The following is a 27,976-nucleotide window of genomic DNA, read 5'->3' on the forward strand; positions in this document are numbered from 1 at the left end:
TAGCTTTTTCGTACTTTCTTTATTTTTCTCAGGGCAAGGAGTGCACGCAAACGATACAGAGAGAAAGAGAGTATATATAGGGAACGTACGGAAGTAGCTTTATATTACTCGCATAGGCTTGCAAAACGTATCAGCATCAATTAAGGCAAATGTTCCGACGAGTATCCGTCTTATCCTACAGAATACTTGTCGTGGGAATGTGAGACATCAATGCCAATGCTTCGGTACGTATAACCATGTACACCCAAATGTATTAACCATCGGTTGTCGGAATGCTAGAGATCCCTCAGAGAAAAGTTTTCACGTGTTCGCATTCCCGCTGTACGATGCAGCGCCTGATAGACTACTGCTCAGGTTCTACAGTCAACTCTACTGTATGTCGGGTAGTCTATCTTTGGGCGCGACAGCAGATCGTAGAAGAATATTTTTCTCTGATGGGTCTGAGCAGCAGAGTACAAGACAGAATGATTAGTTGTGCAAATAAGCACACTTAAAGTGCTATGTACGATTTTGGACATGAAAGTCAATTCTAAAAAATATACATTATGTTCGATTGAAAAACATTCTTTGTTTACAAACGATTACTTATATTATTTTGATCTGTCTTATACTATTCGGCCACCCACCAGAGATTTGTCTGATCAGTGCTGACTGGATAAACCGTGTCTACGCGGATAATACAAGTCTACGTGGAAGCGGGTAAATTGGTAAACGAATAAATAAATCGATAGGTGAATAAATAAACGGAAAGACGCGAACGTAGAGTAAGACTTAAGCAAAGGCGTTGACGGGACACAGGTTCGAGTCTTCAAGGTTGGACACGGTCTCGGCTTTTCGGACGAGGCCTTCGTCGAAATCTCCGTCTCTCGGTATGTCTTCCGGCCCTCTGAGCGCGTGTTTCCGGATGAAGGTCGTTATCGCTTCGGAGTTCGTGTACGCCATGTTCAATCGGCATCCCCAGGCGACTAGGGCCAACGGCTAGAATATCGTTAGCAAACGCATTTAGTAGTTTCGTTGCGGGGAATGTCGATAGCGTTGGGAGCTCGAGAGATGGCAGTTATGCGGTTCATTTCAAGCAGCAACAAGAAGTTAATTACCCCCACTATTGGTACATTGGTGGGACAATTCTTGGAATGTGACATCATGCATTCCTTGGAAGGGATTTTGCGGTAACGTTGCGTATAGATCTACCCTCAAATGCTTCTATCTCCTCTGTACCAACCCCCAAGCTCCCAAAGATGGTAGAGGGTTTCACTCACACGCTCGCTGGGTAACATGTTATAAGGAGTGATGATGTGACGGCGTAGACAACCAGCTACCAGGCTCTTCAGACGCTGCACCTCTAAGGGATTGGCACACGGATGGTAGAGCGCGACGATCGCGCCGTGCTGTGGACAGACGGAATCAAATGTAAGCCCTGTTAGCTCGATTCGACGCGACGCCACTGCGTACCTCTAGACTATGCAACCATCTTTGCTTCGGCAGGAACTTATACTCCCCGTAGACGGGCCAAAGGGGTCTATGCGGTCCACTGAAGAAAGACATAGCGCAATCGATATTAGATAAACAGGTAGCCTCTATCCTAACAAAAAGAACTGCGCAGGGTGGTACTTACAACAACGGAACCTCGTCGTCGTATTCTATTGTCTCGCGCATGCACTTGTGTAGTGCCTGGAATCAACGAGACGAGAATGAAGGAGATGATGTAGCTGATCGGTTCTCAATTAGAGGACGCATACTTACCACGTAATTCCTGGGAATCCGTTCGCAGTATTCCGTGGGGTATACATCCCTGTTTGGTCTAAATTTTGGCTGGTAGCAGGTGTAGTCAGCTGGTGAGCCATTCCAGTCGACGGTCAGGTTTGTCTAGCGGACGAGATGCTTTCAGAAACGAGAACAGCTGTGACGATATTGGCCACAGACGAGAGGACAAAGCGAAATAAATTGTTCAAAATTTTCAACTAAAATTAGTTGGATACCGAATTCCGTTCCACCTTACGGATATTATTCCGAATGGTACCGGTGGTCGATTGGTATGAAATTTGGAGCACGTTTTCGCCTATACGTGCACGTCCATGCTGTGCGTATAGGCTAAATAAATCCAATGTAATAGTAGCTGCAGTTTTTCGCAAATATCTCGAAAACTAAAAAATCCCCGAAGCTAAAATTTTATATTTGGGGTCCATTCATTTTTTTCATGTTCCTTTCATATCGATCGCCCACCGGTGCCTTTCGGAAGTACAGTCCACCTTACCGACCACAACGACGATCTACTACATCATCATCATCTATCCTCGTCTGTGACTCGGTTACGTACCTTGGCGTCATCGCAATTCGGCGATGGGTTTCCCATCGGCACCCCGTGAATAGGTTCAAGGCCGAGTGAGGCCTGCTCGGTTTTGGGAAAGATTTTTGGTGGTGGAGCAGGTTGACCCGGTTTATCGGGCATCCATCGTCCCTTCCAAATTTCGGTGGTATCTTCGTTCCCAGCAGCATTTCGCCGGTTCTTGTCGTCGTCATGGAACGCGTATCCTCGGAGCAACCCGAAATTGTCCAAATTCAAGTCGAAACTCCGCGAACTGTCTGCAACTCGTCTATCGGACAGCCTGCCGAGTCTCTCGATGAGCGCGCGTCTTGCTCCTAGGTTAGAAAACGTAGCATTGACAGCAGCTGAGGAAGCGGTCGGTAACACAGCTGTTTCGCAGCGGTTTTAAACAAACCCAGCGAAGATCCACAAGACCTACAGTCCAGCGGGGATCCTCTACGTACCTTGGTCATAGTCGTCGTCTAAAAATTGGCCATTCGCGACGCACTTGCAAATCAACAGTATCAGGACAGCTTTCGCGTTCATTTTTTTAAAGTGTTTTGACACACACACGCGAGACGCCGCCAAGTGTCGAGGAGTGGTTTTCGCCATAAACGGGATGCGAGTGTAGATCAGTATTGTATCAACGATTTGGATCGCGCGATCAGCAATACCGACGTTGTTCAACACGATCGCCTAGAGGGAACTAGGGATGGCGTGAAGTGAACTGCTACATTTGAATCGGTCGTGATTCGATCACGTTCGTTCCCAATTACGGTGATTTGTGATTTTCGTGATGACATATGATTTTTTCCTCTATCATTCTTATCTATTTTTATTTTAAAAAGAGCAGTAACATGTCCAGGTTCCCAGAATCAACCTGCATACAGAAAAGGTAAGATCAATTTCAAATCTACGTTTTACCTGGTTTTACGCAGATATTTTTCTGCAAGCTAATTGATGTACATATTTGTATTTAACCCTTTGCACTCGAATGGAGACTCGGAGTGGCGCCACTAATAATTCTTATACCTTTATTCAAACTATTTATTGCATTATTAAATTTGTATTCAATTGAATACAGAATTTATTAATAAATTACTATACGTATTTAATATTTTAATAAACTATTGAAAGTATTGTACGAGCAGGTAGTAATCCGTTTTATATCGAGAAAATTAAGAAAATCATATCAAATGGAAAAATTTCAGGCCGGAAAAAAGATTCGGTTTTCGGATTAGAATAACTCCGAGTGCAAAGGGTTAAAAAAAGAGCTAATTCAATCGAGATGAAGAATTAGGATGACAGTGAACAGATTCACTCTAAATGAAAAAATAACGGCGTGAATAAAGTTCAAATTGTGATCGTGATTTAACGATCACTGTAAATCAAATTTGGAAATAAGATTCTATCGAATTTTATATTCTAACCTTTTTTGAACATTTCCATAAGTAATAAATACATAAAGATCTGCAGTCTAGTGATAAATCACGGTTAATGATTTTGCAAGCCATCACTATATAGATGGAACAGTCTATTCAAAATTCAATTAAAAAATAATCGAAGTATGCATGGAATATTTCAATTTTTCTTCGCAATTTCATTTGATTCGCTATTTAGTTTTGAGGTCGAGAATGAGCGAGTATATATTTGTATAGAAACTTTTTATTACATAATTTCCAGGGATACAGAAAAAGTGTACAACGTGTACAATTATTAGATACATAGAACACAGATGGAATAGTCTGATGGTCGCGGCCAGCGGATGCGTGCGCACACTGGCCTGCAAAATGTCCGAATTACGTGGGAAAATGATCGAGTGTTTCTTTACGATTTTGTTTCGATTTCTCGATTTGTTTGTTCCTTTTATTAGGTAATAAAGGTGGGAGGAGCGGAAAACCAATGGATAATGCTTCTATTTCAACGTTAACATCGTCTAATAACATAACAAATATGTGCACTCGTTGCAACGCGTGGAATAACTCTTTGAACTTGTTACGTGTACTTTGGCTTCATCGAGTCAACGAGCTTGACATATTCTTCTTTCGCTTTGTCCTTGGACATGCCCTCCTTTGCCTTCCAATAATCCCATTTCGCTTTTCCCTTCAAGTCCATCATCCCGGGCCTGGCTGGAATTTTATGGAAACGTTTTTAAAAAAATAAGTTAGTTAATATTAAATCATTAGCGAGATCTTCGGCTGAGAATTGCAGATTTCGAAAAATTCCGAATGGTTATACAACTTCGGAAAAATTAAAATAAAATATGGTAGAATGAAAAAATTATTTAAATAAAAATAAATTTTTAAAAAATACCACGTTTTTAAAACGGACTAAAAAGTATAAGATAAATTTTTAAAAAATACCACGTTTAAAAAACGGACTAAAAAGTGTAAAATAATTTTTCCTAGCCCCATACAGATTCCTAACCCCGTACAGATAGTCCTGAAAACTTGTGATTGTGAATTTTGAATAGCTATGAAAATACTTGTAAGATTTAAAACGAAAAACGTGGGGCGCATGCAATAGATAATTGATGCATGAACACCTAAATCACTAACAATTTTATGCACTGCAAATGATATTTTTGGTTTTTGATATGTTTAAAAAATTTATTTTTATTCAAATAATTATTTTCTGCTTTCTAGTCTTGTATGTTTGAAATTTTACAATCAATTTTGAATAATAAAATGTCAAAGATAAGGGTAAAATGGTAAAAAGGATAAATGTAAAATATCAAAGATAAAGGGGGGGGGGTCGACGGAGAATCTCGGTGTAACGGTTAAATTTATTAATAATTTATATCTCCTAAACGCACAGGCTTCTTTAAAAAAAATCTTTTAAATATTGCATTGTCATCCAGTTCTAAGCTATGTTTAAAATTTCAAGTCTCTAGCTCATCGGGAAGTTAGTTTAAAATCAATTGCAAAATTTGTACCGAACAAACGAACAGACAAACAAACAGACAGACAAGAAAGCGAGCTAATAAAAACGTGGTAAAAAATAAAGAACACTCACAAGTGTTAACGTTGCCCGTTGTTGCCTGCTTGAACAAAGCGTAAATTTCCAAAAGTTCTTCATCTGTAGGTCGCTTGGAGAACTTTTTCATAGCCTCGGCCGCTTCATCGAATTTCTGTAATAGAGTTCAACATAAAAGTCAAGCTCCCGGTATAAAACAATGGACCTTGTTCCCCACGAACTTTCGACCCGACATTTCCTTCATGACGACCGTGCGGAAAAACTTGCTACACGTTTAGCGCGCTCTAGCTCATTTTCCAATCGGAAGAAAATAATCGGACTTCTTGTTCGATCAATATTCTTTTTCCCTTCGTTGTTCCGCGCTCCTTATCTGTCGAACAACGCGAGTCCCGATAAATTACGCACGGTATCTCGAAAGCATGAGTTTTTATCGGGGCTCGCGCGTTCGACATTACTTCACACAATGTAACAGCAGATCGCGATAGAATTGTTCCACAACCGTAGATCGGTGGTGATCATTGTTAACACTTTACTTAACGCCGATCACACAGTGGTCCTTGAACAATCGAAGGATTTCTTAATAGATTTCTTAATAAACGTTTTCTTATAAATCCTCCCGATAGCTAAAGTGTTAAACATGTTCCATTTCGATCTCGCCATTTTATCTCCATTGTGATCGCAACAAAACCGCGATAGCAACCGGTTAGCGGTTAAAACGAATCCGAGAAAATCCGCGAGAGTGACCGGCGACCGCACCGCCGTGTTTTCCTCTTTTCTGCGAAAGATCCTGACCCGTTTTCCCGGAGAAACTCGCTGGCGAATGAACAACAGAATGGAAAGATAGAATCACAGTTACCTGATCGAGAGACATTCTGCCGCGAAGTTACTGGTTACGTGCGCTTAATGATCACTGTGCAATGGATCTACCTATGCATCGATTAAATATCCCATCCGGCCTCGTGTCCCCACCTCAACGGCCAGTTCAATTCTCACCGACAACGGAAAACATGCGCTCTCCAGAAATTAATTTACAGCGCGATCAACGTTCACTCCCGGATCGTGCGACTTGTTTATTGTACAGATCATGACTTAATCGTGTTTTTTGATCGGCGACGATAATACTCGAAGAACGTCGCTGTCCGTTTGTATCGCCGTACCGCGGATCAGTTGCACGTCCTGAAAACCGTACTAATCATTTATTTAGTATCGCGAGAGGAATCTTCCGAAGAGCATAACCGCACAGTGAGCAGCGTAACCGTATCAATGACCTCAGCTTTCGCACAAGTCACTTTTGCGAACACGTGTCCATTAAATTTGCGGGGATCGGCTTTTTGTCCTTATTTCAGCAGATTTTGACTGGGTGAGGGCTCATTCTTAAGAGGAAGGTTAAATACAGCCCGCTCTGGTCGTGATTTTAACGAGATTATGTTTATATCTAATAATACGGGTGTACAAAGTCGAGAAAAAAATCGATAAGACAACCGCAGATTCCAATGTATTTTTCTGTCGCAAAAAAGGTTTTTAACTGACATGATGACCAGAGCGGACTGTATTTAACCTTCCTCTTTAGAATGAGCCCTCACCCAGCCCAAAATCTGCTCAAATACACTAACGAGAATAACTGATTCAACACACTTTAAACTATTATACAATAACTTTTTTATGAATGGACCAAACGACTTCAATTTCTCTGTAAGGCTAGAAGAATTAGTTTAATAAATGACGTCCAAAAATATTTTAAAAAAATGCATTTGGTCGGAATTTAAAAAAAAAAAAAATAGTAAAAATCGAGTTTTACTACTTTTTTAGCTGGGCCAATAACGAAAATTTAAAAGATGTGTTTTGTTGTTTGTGATTGTGATGTGTTGAAATTGGTTAATTGGTTCACGAGTTATAAACGATCAAAAGTGGTAGAATGGCCGAGATTTTGAAAAACTGCAATTTTTATCACTTTTGATCGTTTATAACTCGTGAACCAATTCACCAATTTCAACGAAATTTTCGGAGCGTATATAATTTATACGACTTGACCAAATATGTACATCTTTTAAATTTTCGTTATAGGCCCAGCTAAAAATGTAGTAAAAATCAATTTTTACTATTTCTTTTCGCAATTCCGACCAAATGCATTTTTTCAAAATATTTGTTAGACGTCATTTACTAAACTAATTCTTCTAGCCTTACAGAGAAATTGAAGTCGGTTGATCCATTCATAAAAAGTTGTTCTGATTTAAAGTGTGTTGAATCAGTTATGCTCGTTAGTTTAAGGATAAAATGCCGATCCCCACAAACCCATGTTTCGACGCAAAATCTAGTAAAATCTAGTTAGATTCTAGTTCTTTGCTAGTTTTGTTACGCGACTACCCTCCCCCTGATCTCGATGATTCCCCGCATTCTCTCGACGGGGCTGCTTCAGACGAAAACTCGCGTTTCAATTGGAAGCCTTTCGTTTTCCGATCGGCTCGTCGGAGTCATTTTACTGTTTTCGTTACTAAATTACTCCGGTTTTCTGGCTTTCGTGCCACAACGATGCGTCGCCTCTTACTTCCTCTTTTTCGGTTCCAACGAGAGGAGAAGGGGGGCCGACTCGTTTCTGACTCATAGAACATCTTGCTCGAACGAGGTCCTTGGCACAGCATTGATAGAACTCGATCTTAGCTCGATTCGAAGTAAATTGTACAGGAAAATAGCTGAACTTGAGTCACCATGTCTCGTACGGAAGAAGAAATTTTCTCAAATTGCACAAGGTACAAAATGTGTCGTATATATTTTTATAATATAATAATACGTGCTTGAATAAAGAAATTTCTTGAATAATTTCGAATGGAAACCTCTTTATAATTTCAATAATTAAAAAATAGACTGGTCGTGGTACGGTTAGTGTTAATTGCTATTTACCAGGCAACAATTTCTGGTTTTGTAGAGCATAGAAGCATACAGTTCTACTTGAAAAATGAGATATCATGAATTGCTTCATTCCTCGATAATACCTAACGATTGCGGCTCGTTGTTGCTATTTGGCGGGAGAACTCGTGACGGATTGCACTCGCTATTAACTCACTGTGCTTACGGCGATGATTGTCTAGAAATTATAGATTAGGTCTGACCTAGACACTGGCTCAAATCCGAATGGTCCGTACGTTGTTATGATTCTCAAATCTTGAACAATCTCCGCATCAATCCCTTTACCTAGATCCGGTAGACAGACATTCCTGTTAACTATGAAAAAAATCGAAATTCGCACGCGCAACGTAACCAACTATGCGCCAAGATAACAGGTGTATAAATACTTCGCGTGGAATTTCGATGACGAAAGTGCAGCCATCCAGGGAACATGCCGTCGCCGATTAACGAACGCGTCGGTGGAACACGTTTCGGTGATTTAGTCGCGACCCGATAAAGTAGACGGCCGGTAATTAAATTCATTGAAACGCTGGCGATGATGCAACGTCAAGCGGTGACGTTCCGCCGATGATAAGCGTGCAAAGTACGGTAACCGCGGCAATTTTGTCGATCATTCGCCGTGTTGCGTTTTGCATTGGAGCGTAGAAAATCGGGCACTGTGGTGAAAACCGCGGAAATCATGGACAGTATGAACACTTGCGATTCTAAAGTAAAACGGCAAGGTACGTCATCGTGATGAACTCACTCGAATGTGTCGGGACAGGTGACCATCTCGAAAATCGCAGTTACAGGAGGAAAATGTTGAAGAATAATGTGTTTCTAGAAATTAAATTGCGGAACTCTTTTTCGAAGATTAGGTGACTGTGAGAATCAACTAAAACTGTTATTAGAATGATATAAATGCTTCGTTGCATTTCTGAAATTTTGGACAGTCGATCTTCGCGATAAAATAATCATGTTCTACCTGAATTGCAACAAGTTGGAGTAGAATAGAAATTCATTTTCATTCTTAATATGTTTAACAGGTAGAAAACAATATAACAATATTTTGTAAATTCAGAAAACAATATTTCTGTGATAAATGCATCAAAATCTGCAGTCTACTTGCACCTGGACAGTCGATCAAAATAATAATGTTCTACCTGAATTGCAACAAGTTGGAGTAGAATAGAAATTCATTTTCCTTCTTGACATGTTTATCAGGTTGAAAGCAATATAACAATATTTTGAAAATTCAGAAAACAATATCTTTGTGATAAATGCATGAAAATCTGCAGTCTAGTTGTAGCTCTAGATCAAAATGGAACTCCTGCTTCGCAAGGATTGAGACAGCGCGTTATTGGCAACTGATAATAACCTGAAGAGTAGATCATGTTATTAGTCGATCATAAGCATGAGGGGTGGACGAGGGTTGAAATCGCGGTGGCATTATTAAATGGAGCAACTGCAGCTAGAGGATTCGGATGATCGAGTCTGTTCGAACTGCGGCTTCCGGCTGAGATTTCGGTGTTGTTCGGAGTGCGTCGAGTTGAAACGCCGAACTGTTACGTGGGCAAGGGCAGCGGCCGAGAAAGCCTGGCCAGGTGAAATCCACGGAAGAATGCGGAATCGCGTGTCCGATGGATCCGAAGCTCGTGGACGCGTTGCGCGCGACTAACGCGAGCGAGCGCTCGCTGGTTTTTCCGGAGCGGTGTTCGGCTGCGAAAGCAAAGTGGGAAAGAGACGCGAAAAGTGTGCTCGAGCGAGAGAGCAAAAGAAAGAGACAGAGAGAGAGAGCGAAAAGAAAGGAAGGCCGAGGCGATTCGAGGAATACAAGAGTGGTGTCTCAAGCCTCTCGGCGACGAGAGCCAGCGAGAACCGGCGGAGAAGGCCGATCGCGAACGCGGGACCGTCGCGCCGGAGCAAAACCGCTCGAAAAATCCAGCGAGCGCGACCGATTTGTCACTCGATCGCCGATCCTCGATCGTCGATCCTCCGTCGATCCCGCGGCGCACCGAGCGCTCCGCGGACGCTGCAATTAGCAAAGTGTTGACACAGAGAAAACTGTTGAAAGAACGCGGCATAACAATAGAAAATGCGTGTGTACCAAGCGTGTGCGACGACAACACGGTGGTGTGTCCCAGTGAAACGTGAACGAGTGCCGACCGCGGATAAATTCGCCTAAGAAGTAAAATATTTTGATCGACGCGTGGTTCCGTGTTGTTCTTAAACGACCGTGATTATTCTGAGGGACCACGGTCCCCGTTGATGCAATTCGGCTCGACGAGGCACGATCATCCGCTTTCACAACTCGCGAGCGCGGAGGACGTCGCGTGCCCGAGCAAGCATCGCAACAACGTGGGAAGGATCGAGAACCGATTCTGAAATTCCGCTGACCAAGAGCATCGGCGTTTGCCGATCGTTCTGCTGACGCGACGGAAGCAGAAACTTGCTTGAGTAACAATAAATAATCGCGTGATTCCCGGGGAACGCTGATAGAGAACCTTATCGTGTATTCGGTAAGCGACTTCAACATTTTTCGCCGGGTAGTTGACGTTTTCCTGGTGTTCGGAGCAGATCGGGAACGGATCGAGTCTGTCGACGGAGCGAGTGCACTGGAGAGCTGAATAGAAATTTCCTTTTTGCTTGAGCAATACTTATGAAATCGTTTCGATCTTTTTATCGCTCTTGATACGCTCATTTTTCATTCATAAGTACGTCTACAATTCTATTGCGCTTGAACTTGTCCGAGCTGATTGTGAGAACCGAAGTTGAATAAAAATGTATTTCAAATCATCTTGGAAAGTCGCGAATAACGTAACATCTTTAAATTCTCTTATCCTAATCGGTTTTGGTATAAATGCATAATTCTATCAAAATAAAGAAGATAAAAATTGTAGTCTTATTAAGTTGTAAACAATGCTTGCAATCTTTTTGGAGTTTCGAATTACACCCAGCCATTGTCGTAAAAAATACACGTCACTCAGAAAGAGGATTAATCACTGTAATCGTGACGAATAGAACAATGTGTATCCGAGGGATAATTCCGATAACGCTGCGGTCGATTATCATCGATGCAACGGGGACTTGCTAACACTCGCCTATTAGCGCAGCGGAAAAACAAATAGACTCATTTCCGAAAGGATCGAGCGTGCACGGCAGTCGGCCCCCGATAACGGAGCACGTTGCAGCTTTGTTATCGGTGTTTCGCCGGAATTCCGTTCTCCATATATAGCTCGAATTCCTTTTTGTTGGCAGCGGCGAGCCGAGCCGAGGGAAATCGGTCGACGATGCGCTAAGCCTTGCGGTTCGCCATGGAAACGTCGGTCTCGCGCGAACGGATCCTCGATCCCGCAACAATGATGATGGACTTCTCGTGAGATCTTGATCCTAGCTGCAGCAACGAGACGAGAATGAGCTTGCTGCCGATCGCCAACAGGAGCTTCCTTCACGGGGACCGGAAGTCCTTCCTCCCGACGGAGAAGATCGTCTACGCGACTCTAGACAGTTTGGCTCTGAAAAGGGCCAGGCTGCCTCTGCAACTGCTTCCGGTCGATGCAAGCGATCCGTCGAGTGCCAACACCGACCTCGATGTCTCCGAGAAACCATCATGCGAAAACCTCGGGGGAAACTCCGGTCGAAAGGTTTGCACACGTTCTCTACACGCTTTTTACTGTCTACACTCGAATTTATTTTCGCATTTCTAACTGCTTCTTTCTCCGCGGGAACAGTTCCTCGCCACGCGTGACCAGCATTCGAATTCTCTCGAAGGTCGTCGCGGATTTCGGGTCCTCTGACGTCTGACCTACGTGCTCGATGCTCGTCCTTCTCGCGGGAATCCTTTCGAATCGGTACCGTTAGTCCGAAGATTCTAGAGCAATTGTTTGTTGGGAAAGTACTTTGTAGTTGGATGGAATGTTCTGGGATCGTCGACGACTCCGTTCTGTGGTTTCTAATCGCGCTTCACCGATACTCATACAGTATAATAGAGTCATTATTGTGTACAGTAGAGTCAGATTCAGTACTTTGTCGAGAATGCACTTGGTCGTTGAGCCCCGAGTCTTCCAGAATTGATCCTGTGCAATACAATTTTTGTTCTTCAACCATGGAAGATAGAAAAATTTTTTATGCCTCGCTTGTCAAGCAATCACCTAATGCATAGTCCTTGTTTTTCTTGTAGAATTCCAATTTTCTTGTAGAAATAAAATCTAAAATATTAAATAGTATTTGAAATATTTGTTTCGCCAAATAATGCTCGCCTCTGGTCAGTAGTCAAAAGTGCTTGATAAAAGATCAATCTAGGCCGCAATCGCCCTCAAAAGTCCCATTTTTACGTTCACGTAGCTATTTTCATAAAGCTACGACAGCTACATGCTGCCGAATAATGCGAATTACCTTTGAGGACGATTGCGGCCTAGATTGATCTTTTATCTAGCGCTTTTGACTACTGAAAAACCCCATCTTTGCATTATATGTAGAGAAATGAGAAGGCGCAGTCCACACCCTAGCAATCGTAGAAACGAGTCTACCCCTACTTGCCGAAGATGGTACGTCACCGTTCCGCTTACGGATTTCATAATAACTTTAATCGAGGGATCGGCGACGGTCAACAACGCTCACCCATCTGTTGACAGATTTCGCCAATCCGTAATTACACATAAACGATCCTTACGATCGCGTTATCCGACTCGTGCTTTCGTGCCTTGCTGGTCTCGTACACTTTTCCACGGCACAAATCAACTGGAATCGTGATAGATTGTTTCGTAATTAGTCGCTTTGATAGATCGGCGATTCTAAACCGTTTGACGACTTAAGTCTTAAAATAAAGACAATATTGATCTCCATTGAATAATAATTTGTTATCATCATAAGCTCAAGAGTGACATTTCGTACAGATTTCTAGGAACAATAGTAGACATATTCCTGATAATATTTGTTGTTGATATCGAACATTATATACGCGAATGTGTACAATGACGTAAGGAACGCGTACCCGAGACGTCTTTCTACATGAAAGGGTTAACGTATTTGCTGGTTCGACCAAGCGAAAGGGGCGGGGTAGAGAGATACTCTCGTCTTCGAAGGGTTAACAAATCGGACACCAAATGATTGCGACGAACCTTCCAGGCAGAGGAGAAGAATACTCCAAGTTCAAGGACGACGCTATCGTCCGAGCCGGACCTGTCGACGGAAACGCAATCGAGGACCAGCCAAGCGATGCCAGACTTTATCGTCGAACGGGTGGCGAAACAGAAGATTGGCTGTCATCGACGGTTAGATAACGATAACAATGATAAGACCTGGACAAACCTCGCGGAAACCGAGCAGAGTGGCCAGTCGAACGACGCGGGGTTCTCGGGCGAGGAGACTCGAACGAGGTCGAACTCGAGCGATTACGAGAGGATCGAGCTGCCGTCGTGTCCCGTCGAGGAAACGCTTCGAGATTCGGAGAACAAGAGTGCCGGGAGCACTCTGTACACGAGCGTGTTCGTGAAATCGGCTTGTTCGAGCAACCTCGAGGAGCAGACGAGCTCTTTGGAGGCGTCGAGAGACCGCGAGAGCGGAGTCGAGGACGATACGGACTTCCAGAAGAAGAAGAAGAAGAAGAAGCGGTTCACGCGGCATGTGCTACACTTGGTACCGGACTACCTGGCCAAGGGATCCAAGAGGGCCAAGAGGAAGAAGATCACAGGCCTCAGCTTGTCGCTGAGCTCCCTGAAGCAGCCTAACATGGACGCGAGGACCGGCAACAGTCTACCACTGAATTCCAGGCTTAGGTCCAGGAGTCTTTCCAGGGAGGAGCTCAGTTTCCTCAAGATCTCCTCGCCGACGAACTTTGTGCATGTGGCGTCCGCGACAAGTGCCAGTCTAGTCCGCAACGAGAACGACAAGAACGAGTTCGGCGCGGAACCGGTGACGGTGATCACGCACGAGGAAAAGTGTGCCACGGTGCCTCTGCTCGTTCCCGCCTCGAGGAACCAGCACGAAAATCGCGTCGACAGGATGAACTCCGCTCCGGACGCAACGAAACAGGGTAAGGATGCATAGTCTTGCTTCTAAATAGTACAGATACTATGCTTTGGGCTCTTGCCGCTGGCGAAACTTTTTCTTTTTAATCATATTGTTGTGGTACTTTTATCGATGCAGACATTTTCCTAATTGCAATCACTCAAACACGACGCCATTATGGATCGTGTGTGCTTGTTCAATTCACAATTAAAGCTTTGCACTCGATTGTTTCCTCTGAATGAACATCGTACATCTAGCCCTTTGCACTCGATGACTTTTTCTCTCGGGCGAACTAGCAACTCGAAACGATTTTGGCTATATTAGGCAAGTGTTTTACAGGTACATACTTTAAAATGATTTTATACTCAACCAAACGTATACAAATAATAAAATTTCAATAATTGATTTATCTCTACGTTTTACAAAACAAAATCTGTTAAATATTACTCTCTGTAATTGGTTTTGTTTGATATTTTACAAAACAATCTCCAAGATGCATCCTCGGTTTGTCAGGGCACGTATCACAATAATTTGAGGTTTCACGTCTACCGCCAGGCATACTTCGGTCAGAGCAGACCTTGCAACCCCTCTTTACCCCTTTCAGAACAACATGGAGCTTTCCATGGAAATGATGTATAGCATCTCAAAAAAAAAAATTTTTTTGGCGCGTGATATTGCATAAACAACAATTTTCTTAACATTGTGCAAGTTTAACGATTTTTTTCAAGGTTAAAAAACGTTGGTACTATAAACTCTCTATTTTTCCGACATTCTGCGATGTTTCAGCTTCAATTTAAAAAAAAATCATCGCTCTATCTCATTTCTATCCCGCGCCGCTCAAGTGCAAAGGGCTAGTTAACAATTCCAATGCATGTTTCAGTGATTCGAATGGATGTATCTGTCCTTTCACGACGCTATTCCTGAACGAAACAAAGTCTCTTAGTGGATAAGAGTTCAAAGAATAGAATGAATGAGTATATTCGGTCTTATCGGTCGCTCAGTTTATCACAGCTTGAATGTAAACGCACTTAGGGTTGCCATCCGTCCGGTTCTCCTCGGATTTGTCGTACTTTTTATTATATGTAGTGCGTCCGGGGACGTCCGGGGAGATTTTTTTTACGGGTCCGGGTTTTTCGATGTTACATACTCGCTCACACTTGCTTCACTATCACTGTCTCGGATTTTGTTCAAATTTGAATATACTTGTGGTCTTTAGTGACCTTTGAACGAACCTCAAAGGATTATTCGATGTCTTAAAAATTGTTGATTTTACAGACTTGTAAAAGGCGGAAAAGTTTCGGACGGAAAAGTCCGGGGATTTTATAGATTGCAGATGGCAACCCTAAACGCACGTTAACTTAGGAAAGTCTCGCGAACAACGCTTGTTGAATGTACAATCGGATGTCGCGAGGCAACAGGTTGTAACACGTCGCGGCGATTTTCTCCAACGCGAAACAGCAGGTGGTGATGCGGACGAAGGCGTGGACTTGTGGCACGAGATATTGGTGGAGCTGCGAGTACGATCATCGGAGATATTGGAGCGCAGCCAGCTGGTGAAAACCGGAGGGAATAAACTGGTCGAAGGGAAAACGCATGATACGACATCGGCGGAGACACGCGTCAACCACAGTTTTCTCTGGAGCACTCGCGCCAAGAGCGTTTCGAAGCAGCGGGACTATGAGCACGAGGACGAGGCCGAGGATCGATCGTACGACGACGTAGGACCGCTCGATCCGATCGATCAGGTGTGACGCATGTTCTTTGACGCATGTCCCCGTCCCTCGATCCGCGATTCTAGCCGAGTTAAATTCTGTGACTGTAAGGAAAAACACGCCCATGTCACAATTTCAAAGAGTTTATGCATTCATTGAGCTGTAGAGTATAGTATTTACGTATTTACCAGAAAGAAGTCATGAAAACAAATTCGAAAAGCTTAAAAAAATAATGCAATTTGACCGATGTCCGGTGGGAAGAATTAGTGACGAAAACTTTAAACGGCAATACCTCGAAAGTGAAAGTATGTGACGTATGGCGTTCTTCCTTACAACCACAGAATTGTTTTTACTTCTATTCGTTTATAATCACTGCGGGTTTTTATAAAAATTGTCTGTATTAGTTGCAACATACAGAAACTATGCAGACATTTATTTCTGCTATTGATTAATTTATGAAACTGGGAACAATGCAATGGTATTTTCAAATTCTTTGGAAAGAGGCGAGAAGAAATGAGTGCGAGAATTGATAGGATACATATGATATCATAATTTTAACATTGTACCTGAAGAAAATCAAAATATTTTGCACGCGTCATTGTTTACCATTGTAACTAGGGATGGGATCAAAGTTCAATTGTATACTCACGAATCCGAGTCAATTTCAATAGCCAAGTTCGATCTCATGGGTTTCGAATGTTTCAATGATTATATTCGAAAAGTATTCATTTTTCATACAAACTGATATCGAACCTCCGAATGAGTACTTACAAGTTTCGAAAAGATACTTATAAGTGCTTCGATGTTGAAAGGAATGGAATCTTGGAAATCAGAACTGCATAGTGGGTTTTAAGCATTTTATTTATTAAGTTCGCAACTATTTAAGAATAGTATTCCATTTACAATATTTGGTGGTAGCCTACTTCTTTTTTTATCCATGATATTTCCTGCTTTTGCATTAAAGGACAGAATAATTGATTTTAAAAGTAAAAAAATAATATAAAGGATATAAAAATAATTACCATTCTTTAAAAAAATAATGATTAGAAAAATCAGAGAATTCCTGGTACGATATTCATAAATGTTTCGAAAGTGTGCGACCAAGATTCGAGCATACTTGCAAGTATTACTTCCATTTACCAAAGTATGTACTTGTAAAAGGTTCGAAACTGTCTGGCACAGGTTCGAGTATACTTAGGAGTACTATTTATATGTATTTTTCGAAGTACTTATAGAGAGTTCGAATTCAATCAATCAAAGTTCGAACCTGTTTCCGAGGTACTTGATCACATCCCTAATTATAACATTTATTACTAGACTGCGGATCTTTATGCAAAATAAAAATGTTTTGCATTAATTGTAGGAAGCAGGAATAATATAAAAATTGATATCATCCCTTTTAACGACTTTGTTACATTAAAAGCAACATTACAACATTCTTGAATTTTCAATTTCTTCATAAATGGATAAAGATCCGCAGTCTATTTATTACTTAACGATGCATCTGCTAATACCTGTAACACCGTGCACAATAAATTCAGACAGTTCAATCGATCGATATACTTCCGATCCGAGGCTACGTGATCATCTCTGTGTGCTTCAGCGTTGCGTCAGCTTATCTATCGATTTGCCCGATGGAAACGTTGACAGATCGGACGCCGTCGTTCTCTCTTCAATTCCAAGGAAGTGCAAATATTTTTCGCTCAGCCTGCACCGAACGTGATCTCCTCTCCGTAAGGTAGCAGGCTCGATCGCCGCGATTTAGGCCACGCATGCGAATGTGAATGTCGTGCGCGAGTCGAGGGACGAGTGAATCATTCCGTACTCTATCTCAATTCTAATTCACTGGTTCTTTCTGTTGCAATCGACGGATCAGGGAAATGAGGAAGAAGAGGAGGAACAATACGACGACGTGGTTTCGGCTTGGGGGACCTTGAAGAAAGAAGAGGACCCACCAATTTCGACGGACGTTGACGACGGCATCTACGACGACGTGGTCTGCCCAAGAAATGTTACTAGTCCTGAAAAAGAATCGGAGAAGAACGAGGAGACGGGTCGAGAAGACGACGATCATTACCTGTCAATCGCGAACGAGTATTCCAGCGTGGAAGAGGAGGACGCTGACGAGATGTTGGATTACGAGCAGGGTGTATACGATGACGTCGGCCTGCCAACAGAGGAGCGGGTCAACAGCTTGTATGCTGGGTCCACGACGGGCTCGATCCTCGGCAAGGAATCCGAGTGGGAGGACCTGGAAGAGCCGACGACCTCGCCTCTTCGCCACGCGAATAGAGACAATGGCTGGCGGTAAGTACGTGTAGCACACTTGGCTCGATCTTGCACGACAAGTTTCCCAGATCAGTGGAGCATTTTTGGATAAAAATGTGAAGGTCTCTCCCAGTCTAATGGCTAGGGTATAGGATGTGGAAATATGGAAGAAGGGAACAAATGTTGGAGAAAGGAGGAAGAGGGAATGTGCATGATATACGAGAGACACCTGGGAAAGCTAAAACATCTGGCAGAGGACTGTGAAGGTGTAGAGAGAATAGATAGAAGTATCGAAATGATAGTACAAGATAAAAAAGTGGGGGAGGGAGAAATAACCAAAAGGGGATAGAGAGGGAGAGCCAATTTGATGTAAGATATTAGGATAGATTAGCATCGATTATCGAGGGTTTGGTATGCGATATGGATAGATGGGGTGGATGAATGGATGGATGGATGAAGGGACGAGTGATATAAGACAAACATTGTAAACCTAGTCCAATTTAAATAAATACTATAATATAATACTATGAAGATCATTCCCGGTAACTTAAATAAATTTTTGCAGAAGAAACTCGGAGACCGCGCAGATACTCGCGAACAAGAAGAAGGCCGGGCACAGGTGGTCGAGGAAGATCAGGCGCCCCAAAGTATCCAGGAAGAGCAAGATGGTTCCGGTCCATGACACCATGGCCTACGGTCAGTAGCAAACACTCTACTAAACTTCCATTCGCAACGATAAGGTAGCTAAAAATGACACAGAAAGGGTAGCTTGGGAATTGGCACGTGATCGGTCCCAAATATGAACCCTTAGCACTTAGAATGGTGACTCTGAAGCGCCATTAAAAATTGCTGTACGATTTCTAATCAATTACTAAACATTTCGATATTGTATGAGGTATTGTACCAATTTCATACCCATAAAATTTCAAAAATCATAGCGAATGGAAATGTTCTAGGTCGGAAGAAACGTTTAGTTTTCGAGTTGAAATAGCTCCGAGTGTAGAAACATGGAGACAGAAGCCAGCCTTGTTCCCCTCGTTGACCAAACGTATTGCCACAGCAAGTGCCAAATGCTTTGTGTCTTTGCAACTCCCTAATGTGTTCTCGACACTCTGAATCTATAAAGGGTCTTCCATTAAGAGGGGTCGTTTTCGCGCTGTTTTTTATTTGTGTAGATTTAGAGGTGTCACTCTCCGACACGTGGTTCGTAAAATTGTTAAAGAGCAGCGTTCTTTTATCATTTAAAATAACACTTCTTAATGGAAGAGCCTGTGGCTTCATCAATCCATATAAATAAAAATTAAATGCTGTTCGTTGGTAAGCGCATCACTTCAGAATGGCTGGACCGGTTTCGCTAATTTAAAAAAAAAATGTTCGTAATAGTCCGAATAAGGTTTTTAGGGAAAGAAAAATTGGAAAAATTGCCTGGAAAAATGAAAAATTCAGGAACAAATGAAAGTGCTTTTTTCTATGGGATTTTTGTATGAACTCAAGACCATAACTCACGAGTCGAACGATGGACATGCGTAATTCTTTTTGTGTTTTGTTCGTTATGGTCCTGGAGAAGTTTCCAGGAAAAGAAATTCGAGACACTTACAAGGGAAAGTCGGAAAATTCGGACAAACTGCAAAAATCATAATTTTTGGAACGGTACAAGTAGCAGATTGACATGTTTGGCTGCGCATTATTGATTCCCAATGAGTTCGTCGTCGAACACACAGCGTCGAATTTTTATTAGAGAATCACACGGCAGCCTAAATTAAAATAAAATTACATTTGTTTTTACTTTTGTCTTGTTTCGCGATCTGTACAACAAATGTAGTTATTTTATTTACCCGTCCGGAGGGCCGGCACGCCCACAAGCAGCTAGTTTTCAGTAATAAATACAAGAGAAAGCTGTCGCTAGAAAATTGATCACCAGAAACCAAATAATTGAAAGCAAGGATTAAATCTTGATGGAACATTGCGAATGGAATTGCAATCTCGATGAAACACAAGTCTTCTTTCCGGGGAGCGGACGCTTCGATCCGGGTTCCAGCCGAGTTTCTCGGCTCTTCCTCGAGAAAGAAGTATATATTTCCATCGCGGCATTCTTTTTCCGACGTGAGAGAATCCGCGAACAAAAACCGAGCTCACGTTTTCTCACCGTTGCGGAACAATCCGTCTCGGTGCGGTCGATTCGACGCTTTCGAAGACCGTACGACAAACGGTGTATGTAATACCTTTAGCTCTGACTCTGACGTACAATAGTCTGCGATTCATAGAAACTCACTGGTGATCGGATCCGATCATTCTTAACCGCTGAGATCTCTGTATGCGCAATCTTCCGACACTTCCACCATTAGAATCGATCTTCGGAGCGAGGAGAGCGTAATCGGATTACGTTGAGTCGTGGCTCACCGAAAAGAAGGACGGGCGCGCAGGGGAATTCCAGCGGATGCCGTTTACCTTTAAGAATTCGCGGATCGTAAGGAGGTCGCGCGCTTGATGACGTGCATGCGTCTCCTAACCGAATATGCTTCGACATCCGCGCGAGACAAGGTTCCGAAACAAAACGCACTCGAGATTTTGGAGAAGACGGAAAACCGATCATTTCCACGTGGATAGTTCCTCACGATTATCTTCGTTTGACTGCATCTCTTTTCAAAATGATGACAAACGAGTCAGATTGAATTCGAAAATATCTACTGAGAGGATCTACAGTGGAGTATTTGCCCCAAAAAGTTGGCCAAAACTATTTTACCATTCATAGTGTTGTGAGTCATTCGATTCGTCTTTACGTCAGCTACAACAATATGTAAAAAAAAATACATAGTGGCATTTAAAAAACCAAGTTGACCATAATCTTTTATTTTAAAAACAGTGTTTTATAATTTGTTGTATGCAGATTTATAGAAACATTTATTTGCCAGACCATCGGCTATGCACGAAAAATCGTGGTAACTATTGGTTATTTTCATTTTGACCCTGACACGACGCACCCTGCTTGTGCTCCATACATCGCAGTACAATTCGTTTTGCATTGTCAACAGAAACCTAAAAATGTCTTTCTTGAAACTTCTACAAATGCGAAGTATCGCAGTAAGTAATAGTTCAATCTTCAAACTTGAACAATTTTAAACAGGCAAACAATAAGGTAGTGAAAATTGCTGAAAACTACAATTAGGTTCGAGGGAAAGTTCTGTCGTATTTTAAATAAGCAGATAATTTTGCTTGCAAATCAAAAACACATGTTGCTAGCGGGTGATTGGGAAACAGGAATTGACAGGTGATCTGGAAGACGACAACAAGTTGTTACAACTAATGGAAATTATATTATTGAATAATATTAAAATACGGCAGAACTTTCTTCAGAAAAAGTGTCTGAAAACAAAAAATTAACACATCTTCGTCATATGAAAAATACGAATAATACAAAAATCTTTACTTTCAACGCAAAACGATGATACATGTATTCTAATAACTAAGACAACCAAAGTTTTCGAGGCAAATATTCCATTGTGCGGCGGAGATTTATGGATTATATCACGAAATCGAGTGGGTGAGCTGTAAACAGCAGGAAGATTAAAAGAATTCAAGAGCGTCGATATCCTCCATCCATTACCGAGCCAGACTGATGCATCGAACACTCCGAACACATTCTATTCAATATGCAAGTGTGTCGGAAGTTCTTTCAACCGGAAATAAAATGCTACTTTTCTGTCATCGATATTTAACCATCAGTGACGATACAGGCACACGATAGATATCAATTCTCTTTTTCTCATAGGAAATTATCGGCAACACGGAAGTTCTAATAAGCTGTAGAAATCGAAAAACAAAGGCTTAAAATTAATAGAGAAAGCAAGACTATTTAGTTTTTACTTCCTGCAATTGACACAGGAATGTTTAATTTCTGAAAATTCGCTGTCCAATTACCGCGCATGAGGAAGATCCTCTAAATCTCTCATACACTACCGGTCAAAAGTATGGAATCACTTGTTGATTTTTGTAAAAATCGAATATATCGATAAATTTTAATTCAGATCTAAAGGGACAGCTTTGGCAACTTCTACAAGAAGCGTGGAAAAATATCAAATTAGAAACATTCGAAAAACTAATTGCCAGGATGCCTCGAATACGTCAGGCTGTTATTAAAAATAAAGGCGGTTTTTAAATGGAAGAGCAATTTGAAGAAAGATACATATTCCTTGATAAAAAAAATAATACAAAATGTAAAATATACTGCTCGTAAGTTTTTTGACTAGTTAATCTTCCTTGATTGTTCTAAAGGCATTCAGTTCTTCTTATAAACCTTCTGTTTCTCTGAATTTAGGCCGTGATTCCAAACTTTTGGCCGGTAGTGTAGATCCTCCAAAGTTCAATATCAAATATTTCACAAGCTGTTCGAAAAATATTTGTACTTCCTTGGAATTGAAGAGAGAACGACGGAGTTGGATCTGTCGACGCTTCCATCGAGCAAATCGATAGATAAGTTGACGCAACGCTGAAACACACAGAGATGCTCACGTAGCCTTGGATCGGAAGTATATCGATTGATTAAACTGTCTGAATTTATACGGTGTTACAGGTTTTAGAAGATACATCGATAAGTAATAAAAGTTATAATGGTAAACAATGACGCGTGCAAAATTAATTTTTATTTTCTTCACGTAAAATATGAAATTATGGTCCTCGCACATTACATGAGGTAATTGATCTGCAGATTGGATGTATACACGACAAAAATGAGTGGATCAATTGCAATGCAGAAAAAACGTTGAAAGAATTTGAAGATACTCTTGCATAGTTTCCAGTTTCATAAATTAATTAGAGAAGAAACAAGTGTTTACGTAGCAATACATTCGAATAAAATAATATAATCTGCTCTACTTGATTCCAAGCGTTTCGTAAGGAGATACAATAATCGAATTTAGGCGATCCAGGAGAAATTTCCGATCCGAAAGGTTTCAGGAGAAAGATTGGAGGTTCGGGCCGCTCTCTCTTTCTTAAAATCGTTAATCGTTTCGCAACGACGCTCGACGCGGCGCGTGTAGCGAGCGATCGACCGCGAAAAGTAGGCGGATCGGATCCGAACGAAACCGATCGAGTGTCAAGGTTGCGCGCCTACTCTCGCAAGATCGCGAGCTTGCGTCAGGCGAAAAAGAAACGTGCGCTTTGTTCTTTTCGAGATCGTCGCAGCGGAACAGCTATACAGAGCGATTCGTCGCGCCGCGCCGTGCATCGCATACTCGCGCCGAGTAAAAGTGTGCTCACGCCGCGTGTTTCTCTTTCTCTTTCGCGACGTGCGCGCGAGTTCTTCCTGGAATTTCCCAGTCTGTCGCAACGGTCAGCTGAGCTTCGCGAATTTCCTGAATTTCGAAGGACGACGCAGAGACCATCGTAGCATCTGCGCCGAAACTCGAAGATCTTCAATTGCAGCGACCTCGTTAATCGAGCCGTTACCAATTAACTCCTTGCCTCGTAATTACGAGGCTGATTCGTCACGACGATCTCCAACCGAATTTGCTGTATTCCATTTATACGTGTATCGTTCGAGGAATGCGGACATATATCGTTACTAGACTGTGGATTTTTCGAGGAAAACAATTTATTAATTACGCTGCCCGACAAACTTCGACATATTTTTGACGTTTCGATTTTCACTATTTTTTGCGCTGATTCCGAATCTGCCTTTAAGTTTTCCCCCAGACGCTCAGTTTTTGAGAAATTTGATTTTGCAAGAAAGACATACTCTTCAACTTTAAACAAATATTGTGATGTTATTATAAAAGACATTGAATTGTTCTTTACAGTTTTTTTATTATGAATGAATTTGAAACAATTAAAGGATTAAAAGAATTTTAGAAGGCTGATGTACTACTGTTGGGATTATTAAAAAAGGAAAGCAGCTTCTATAAATGACTGCTGTGTCGTGCAACTGATGCAGACAATTTCCTAATATTTACGGCATTGGCTTCTTTTGAATGGAAATACGATTATATCTTTAATTGTTAGTGCTCATTGTCAGCTATACGATAGATATAAATTTTCATTTTCATATAAAATGTTACTGGAATTGAAGTAATTATAATTGTGGTGGTTGTAGAATAAATTGCAAGAGAAGGAGTTAAGGGTTGAACGTACTTAGTCGAACACATGTTGCTACTAGACTGTGAAAAACGATTTTTATTAATTATATAATCCTTTAATCTAAAACAATTAAAGGATTAAAAGAATTTAGGAATGCTGAGGTACTAATGTTGGGATTATTAACTGATACAGACGATTTCCTAATATTTAATGTCATCGGCTTCTTTTAAATGGAAATACACAATTATATTTTTGTTGTTAGTGCTCATTGTCAAGTATGCGATAGATTTACATACAAAATACTACTGAAATCGAAGTAATTACAATTGCGACGATTGTGGAGGAAATTACAAGGCAACGAGTTCAGGGTTGAACGTCTCAGTCGATCAAGTACCCATTAAATGAGAATAATTGAGATCTTTTATGTGTAACAACAATTACCGATAAAACACATCCAGAATTGCAGTCATCATCAGGAAGAAAATAGTCTCTGAGGGTCACGCATTACAATTTTCGTCGACACAAGGAGACGTCTTGTACACTTCTTGATAGAAGCAAAAGTTTAAAAAAGCTCGTTAAAAAAGCAGTGAGCCACCGTGCATGTACTGCAACATTTATACATTTTCAACAGTTGCTCGTGTTTTCGAGGAGTATCTTTCGAGGATCGGTTGGGCTGCTCGAAAGAGCCAGCAGATTTCCGGCTGACCATCGGAGCCGAGGCTGAAAAACGTCGGATCGGCTATCGGCTGGCGGAGAACCGTCTCGGCGCGGCGTCTCGGGAACCGGACTGGAAGAGTTCTCGTCGAGGTGAAAGCGCGTGTTGCGCTTTGCGCTCCCTCGGTGTGTCAGTCACGGCCGAGCCGTTGCTCGCGTTGTACGGGCGTGCAGGATCGCGAGGACGAGAACAGGATCGAGAGATCGGTGGAACGGGAGGAAGAGAGGAGAGAAACGGGGGGGAGTGTATCGTGTCCGCGTTTCGGCGTTTTATAATCGGATCGCGACGGGAAAACGCCGAAGACGGTGCCGCGTCGGGACTCGCTCGCGACGAGTCGAAATGTCGTGGAAATGAGACAGACCTTGAAAACATTCCGACGACCGAATACGCAAGGTAAGTGGAGAGAAAACCAGTCTCTATCATCGTCAACAGTTCTCCCAGCTTATTCCTCGAGCCCGCGGGCGCCAGAGCGAACGGGGAACGCGAAACTTTCCGTCTCGGGATCGCTGGAACGATCGCGGAAACCGTCGACGTAATCGAACGACGCGATTTCACGAGCCGAAACGAAACGAAACGAAACGAAACGAGACGGCTCGGGACGATTTCGCTTTCTTCGTTCGCTGACCGCCATGGATGGGCCTCCTCCTCCGCTTCGACCTCCCACCTCCTGAAAAAGATTCAGCCTTCGTCGGCTCTTCGAGCGACGCCCACGCTTCTCTCCTCTCAGACACAACGCTCTGACCGTGAACGATCGTTTCAAGTGTCCGTGAGCCTCGGCGGCGGATCGGTGTTGCTCGTTGGTCGCACGAAGATCGAGGAATGGACCGGCGAGGGATCCAACGATCGGACCCGGACGCAGCCGCAGCCGGCCTCCGCCAGGACCCAAGGCCTCGTACAGATGAGAGTGATCGACCTGGACGAGGACGTCGACACGCAGGAGGCGTCCTGCTACGTTTACGAAGGTCCCTGCCACGGAAAAATGCGAATCGCTTTGCCCGGACTCCGTTCGGTCGAGTCCAGTACACCCTTTAGTCGCGCAAACAAGTCCAATCGTTGAAAAATACACAGATGACCTTGAAATCTTGAGGAACGTCACCTCGAAAAGAATTGTTTGTCTGCCACAATAATTGCCTCGTCGGAGGAAACGATTTCCATCTCGGAATTCTTTTCTGTCGTCAAAGATAAAACCGGTACTACGTTGTTCACCTTGTGTGTATTCACAGTTCTGAATAAAGTAAAAAAGAACGCGGTTGCGTGATCATTTCCCTCTGCTCCAACATCGTCGTCCGCTCGTTCACTGACGATCAAACAATTTGCAGACAACGCGTCCGACGACAGCACCTACGAGAGCCTGCGCTCCTACCAGCCGGATGACTTCAGCTCGGACTCGGAACCGGAACCGGAAACGATCGAGGCGAGACCGGTGGAAAGAGGAACGGAGGTTAGAGTCCAAGAAGAAGTAGTGCTGAGGCCGCCGACCAAGCCGAATCCTCCGCCGCCTCGCGAGGCCAGCTTGACGCAGACCCTCGGCAGAAGGATCAAGATGCTGCGGAGGACCTGGAGCATCACCAAGGGCAGCCTCGGCCGGATGCGCAGGAGAACCTCGGCCGGTGACGAGAACGTAGCGCCAGCCCCGAGCCCGAATCCTGCCGAGGAGTCCTGCAACGATCAGCAATCCGGCTCGGACCCCGCGAGATACTTCGGCCTGGCAAGGCACTTCAAGAAGAGCGTCTCCGGATTTTCCACGTTCTACTTGAACGACGCCGTCACGCCTCCGAACGGCAGCAACGGGTCCACGATCGGGCCCGGAGACGACCGCCTTGGACAAGAGCCGGTGTACTGTAACACCGTCGGTCAGTCAGGTGAGTCCCTTTCCTCAAAGCAATCCTCTTTCTTAGAGAACTACATCGTAAATATTGGACATTTGTGAACCACAGTCTCATTTCCAGATCCCTACAGCATCCTCGCCGATCAGGAACCTCTCTATCAATTCTACGCGGCGGCGGCAGCCAGGGCAGCGTTCGATTCCAACTCCGATTACTACGACGAGGTAACATTTGGATGGTCTTCCTCTGTTTGAGAGGTTCGAAGCGTCTCGTTCTTTTAATGGAAGATTGAGAAAGAATGTTTGTGGGTCGTAGGTCGTGGGCACGGTCCCGCAGTCAGCTACGGACCTGGTGAGGCCAGGACACAGGACATTATGGCACCAGACGCCGCAAGTTATCGGCAGCGATCTTCTACGTGAGTGATTAAATTCATTTGGTGGTATACGAGACTGCGTAGCATCACAGATGAGGTATAAAGATTTTCATTTACCCTGTTTGCGTGCAAATGAAGCGATCCCGCACGCGAAGCAACGATTCAGAACAGAAGTAGACCTGTAGCACGAAGATTGGTAGCATAGACTCGTCTAAATCGCGTTCCTGCTACTTTCCAAGAAAATAGAAATACGTGATCAGTATTTCAGGACAAGAGACGCGTCCTTAAACCTCGTCTGTGGTAGCATGTTCTGAAACGAGAGAGACGAGGGATGACCGTTGTCAACACAAAATTCACGCTGCGTTTTCAGAACGCTTGTCCGCAGAGGAGAGGAAAATCCAGGAGGCGAAGTTCGAGATTCTGACCTCGGAAGCCTCGTACCTGAACTCGCTTCGCGTTCTAGAGAACGAGTTCATGAACGAAGCGTCCATCAACGAATCGCTGACGCCCGACGAGAAAGAGAAGCTGTTTGGCAGTATTCCAGGCGTGCAGCTCGGGTCCGAACGATTTCTGGCCGAGCTGGAAGCCGCGTGGAGGCAGGATCCGATGCTGCACGAGCTTCCGGACGTGTTGCTCAAGTACGCCGACAGATGTTTGGATAGCTACGTGGCTTACTGCTCGAACCAAGTCAGCATAGACCACACTCTCAAGCAGTTGAGGTAAAACAAGTGAGAGATCTTTAAGGGAGTAGACTCTCGTTAGATAAAAGATCAATCTAGGCCACACGATCGCCCTCAAAAGTCCTATTTTCACGTTTACGCCTCGTAAACCTAGATT

At 43.1% G+C, this 27,976-nt stretch overlaps 3 protein-coding genes and 1 long non-coding RNA gene across 8 annotated transcripts in view; 1 reads left to right on the forward strand and 3 right to left on the reverse strand.

Annotated features, from left to right (window-relative positions):
* LOC143214505 (uncharacterized) lies at positions 1–2,929 on the reverse strand. Its single transcript, XM_076435670.1, has 7 exons — positions 2,770–2,929; positions 2,318–2,640; positions 1,744–1,866; positions 1,616–1,671; positions 1,453–1,531; positions 1,260–1,388; positions 1–978 (listed from the first exon to the last, which is right to left on the reverse strand). Exons 1-7 carry the CDS (start codon positions 2,915–2,917, stop codon positions 772–774), a joined length of 1,065 nt encoding a protein of 354 aa, XP_076291785.1. The 5' UTR covers positions 2,918–2,929; the 3' UTR covers positions 1–771.
* Positions 2,618–27,976, forward strand: part of LOC143214502 (uncharacterized) — a 27,100-nt gene continuing 1,741 nt past the window's right edge. The window contains exons 1-10 of one of the 5 annotated variants that reach the window (XM_076435667.1): positions 2,618–3,200; positions 11,423–11,808; positions 13,292–14,198; positions 15,635–15,918; positions 17,762–18,192; positions 18,719–18,849; positions 26,260–26,802; positions 26,890–26,990; positions 27,082–27,181; positions 27,510–27,858. In XM_076435667.1, coding sequence (XP_076291782.1) covers positions 11,578–11,808; positions 13,292–14,198; positions 15,635–15,918; positions 17,762–18,192; positions 18,719–18,849; positions 26,260–26,802; positions 26,890–26,990; positions 27,082–27,181; positions 27,510–27,858 — 3,077 coding nt within the window. In that variant the 5' untranslated portion in view covers positions 2,618–3,200; positions 11,423–11,577. Of the gene's footprint in view, positions 3,201–9,412; positions 10,684–10,704; positions 10,879–11,422; positions 11,809–13,291; positions 14,199–15,631; positions 15,919–17,761; positions 18,193–18,718; positions 18,850–26,259; positions 26,803–26,889; positions 26,991–27,081; positions 27,182–27,509; positions 27,859–27,976 lie in introns of those variants that run through there. The other 4 variants (XM_076435668.1, XM_076435664.1, XM_076435665.1 and 1 more) reach the window with 4 other exon arrangements.
* LOC143214508 (acyl-CoA-binding protein-like) lies at positions 3,953–6,295 on the reverse strand. The gene is made up of 3 exons (XM_076435678.1): positions 6,138–6,295; positions 5,321–5,435; positions 3,953–4,434 (listed from the first exon to the last, which is right to left on the reverse strand). The coding sequence occupies exons 1-3, from the start codon at positions 6,150–6,152 to the stop codon at positions 4,301–4,303; spliced, it is 264 nt and encodes an 87-aa protein (XP_076291793.1). The 5' UTR covers positions 6,153–6,295; the 3' UTR covers positions 3,953–4,300.
* LOC143214509 (uncharacterized) lies at positions 6,328–9,870 on the reverse strand. The gene is made up of 3 exons (XR_013010161.1): positions 8,572–9,870; positions 8,389–8,500; positions 6,328–6,457 (listed from the first exon to the last, which is right to left on the reverse strand). It is a non-coding gene; the product is annotated as an uncharacterized LOC143214509 (long non-coding RNA).

Source organism: Lasioglossum baleicum, chromosome 12 (assembly GCF_051020765.1).
Source record: "Lasioglossum baleicum chromosome 12, iyLasBale1, whole genome shotgun sequence".
Classification (NCBI taxonomy): Eukaryota; Metazoa; Arthropoda; class Insecta; order Hymenoptera; family Halictidae; genus Lasioglossum; species Lasioglossum baleicum.

Excerpts from the sequence above, each read along its gene's own strand:
- LOC143214505 (XM_076435670.1), bottom strand. The coding sequence starts at position 2,917 with ATGGCGAAAACCACTCCTCGACACTTGGCGGCGTCTCGCGTGTGTGTG. Across the intron at positions 2,641-2,769 it reads AGACGACGACTATGACCAAG|GAGCAAGACGCGCGCTCATC; the intron begins GTACGTAGAGGA and ends TTTCTAACCTAG. Across the intron at positions 1,389-1,452 it reads GATGGTTGCATAGTCTAGAG|CACGGCGCGATCGTCGCGCT; the intron begins GTACGCAGTGGC and ends GTCTGTCCACAG.
- LOC143214508 (XM_076435678.1), bottom strand. Across the intron at positions 4,435-5,320 it reads AACGGGCAACGTTAACACTT|CCAGGCCCGGGATGATGGAC; the intron begins GTGAGTGTTCTT and ends ATAAAATTCCAG.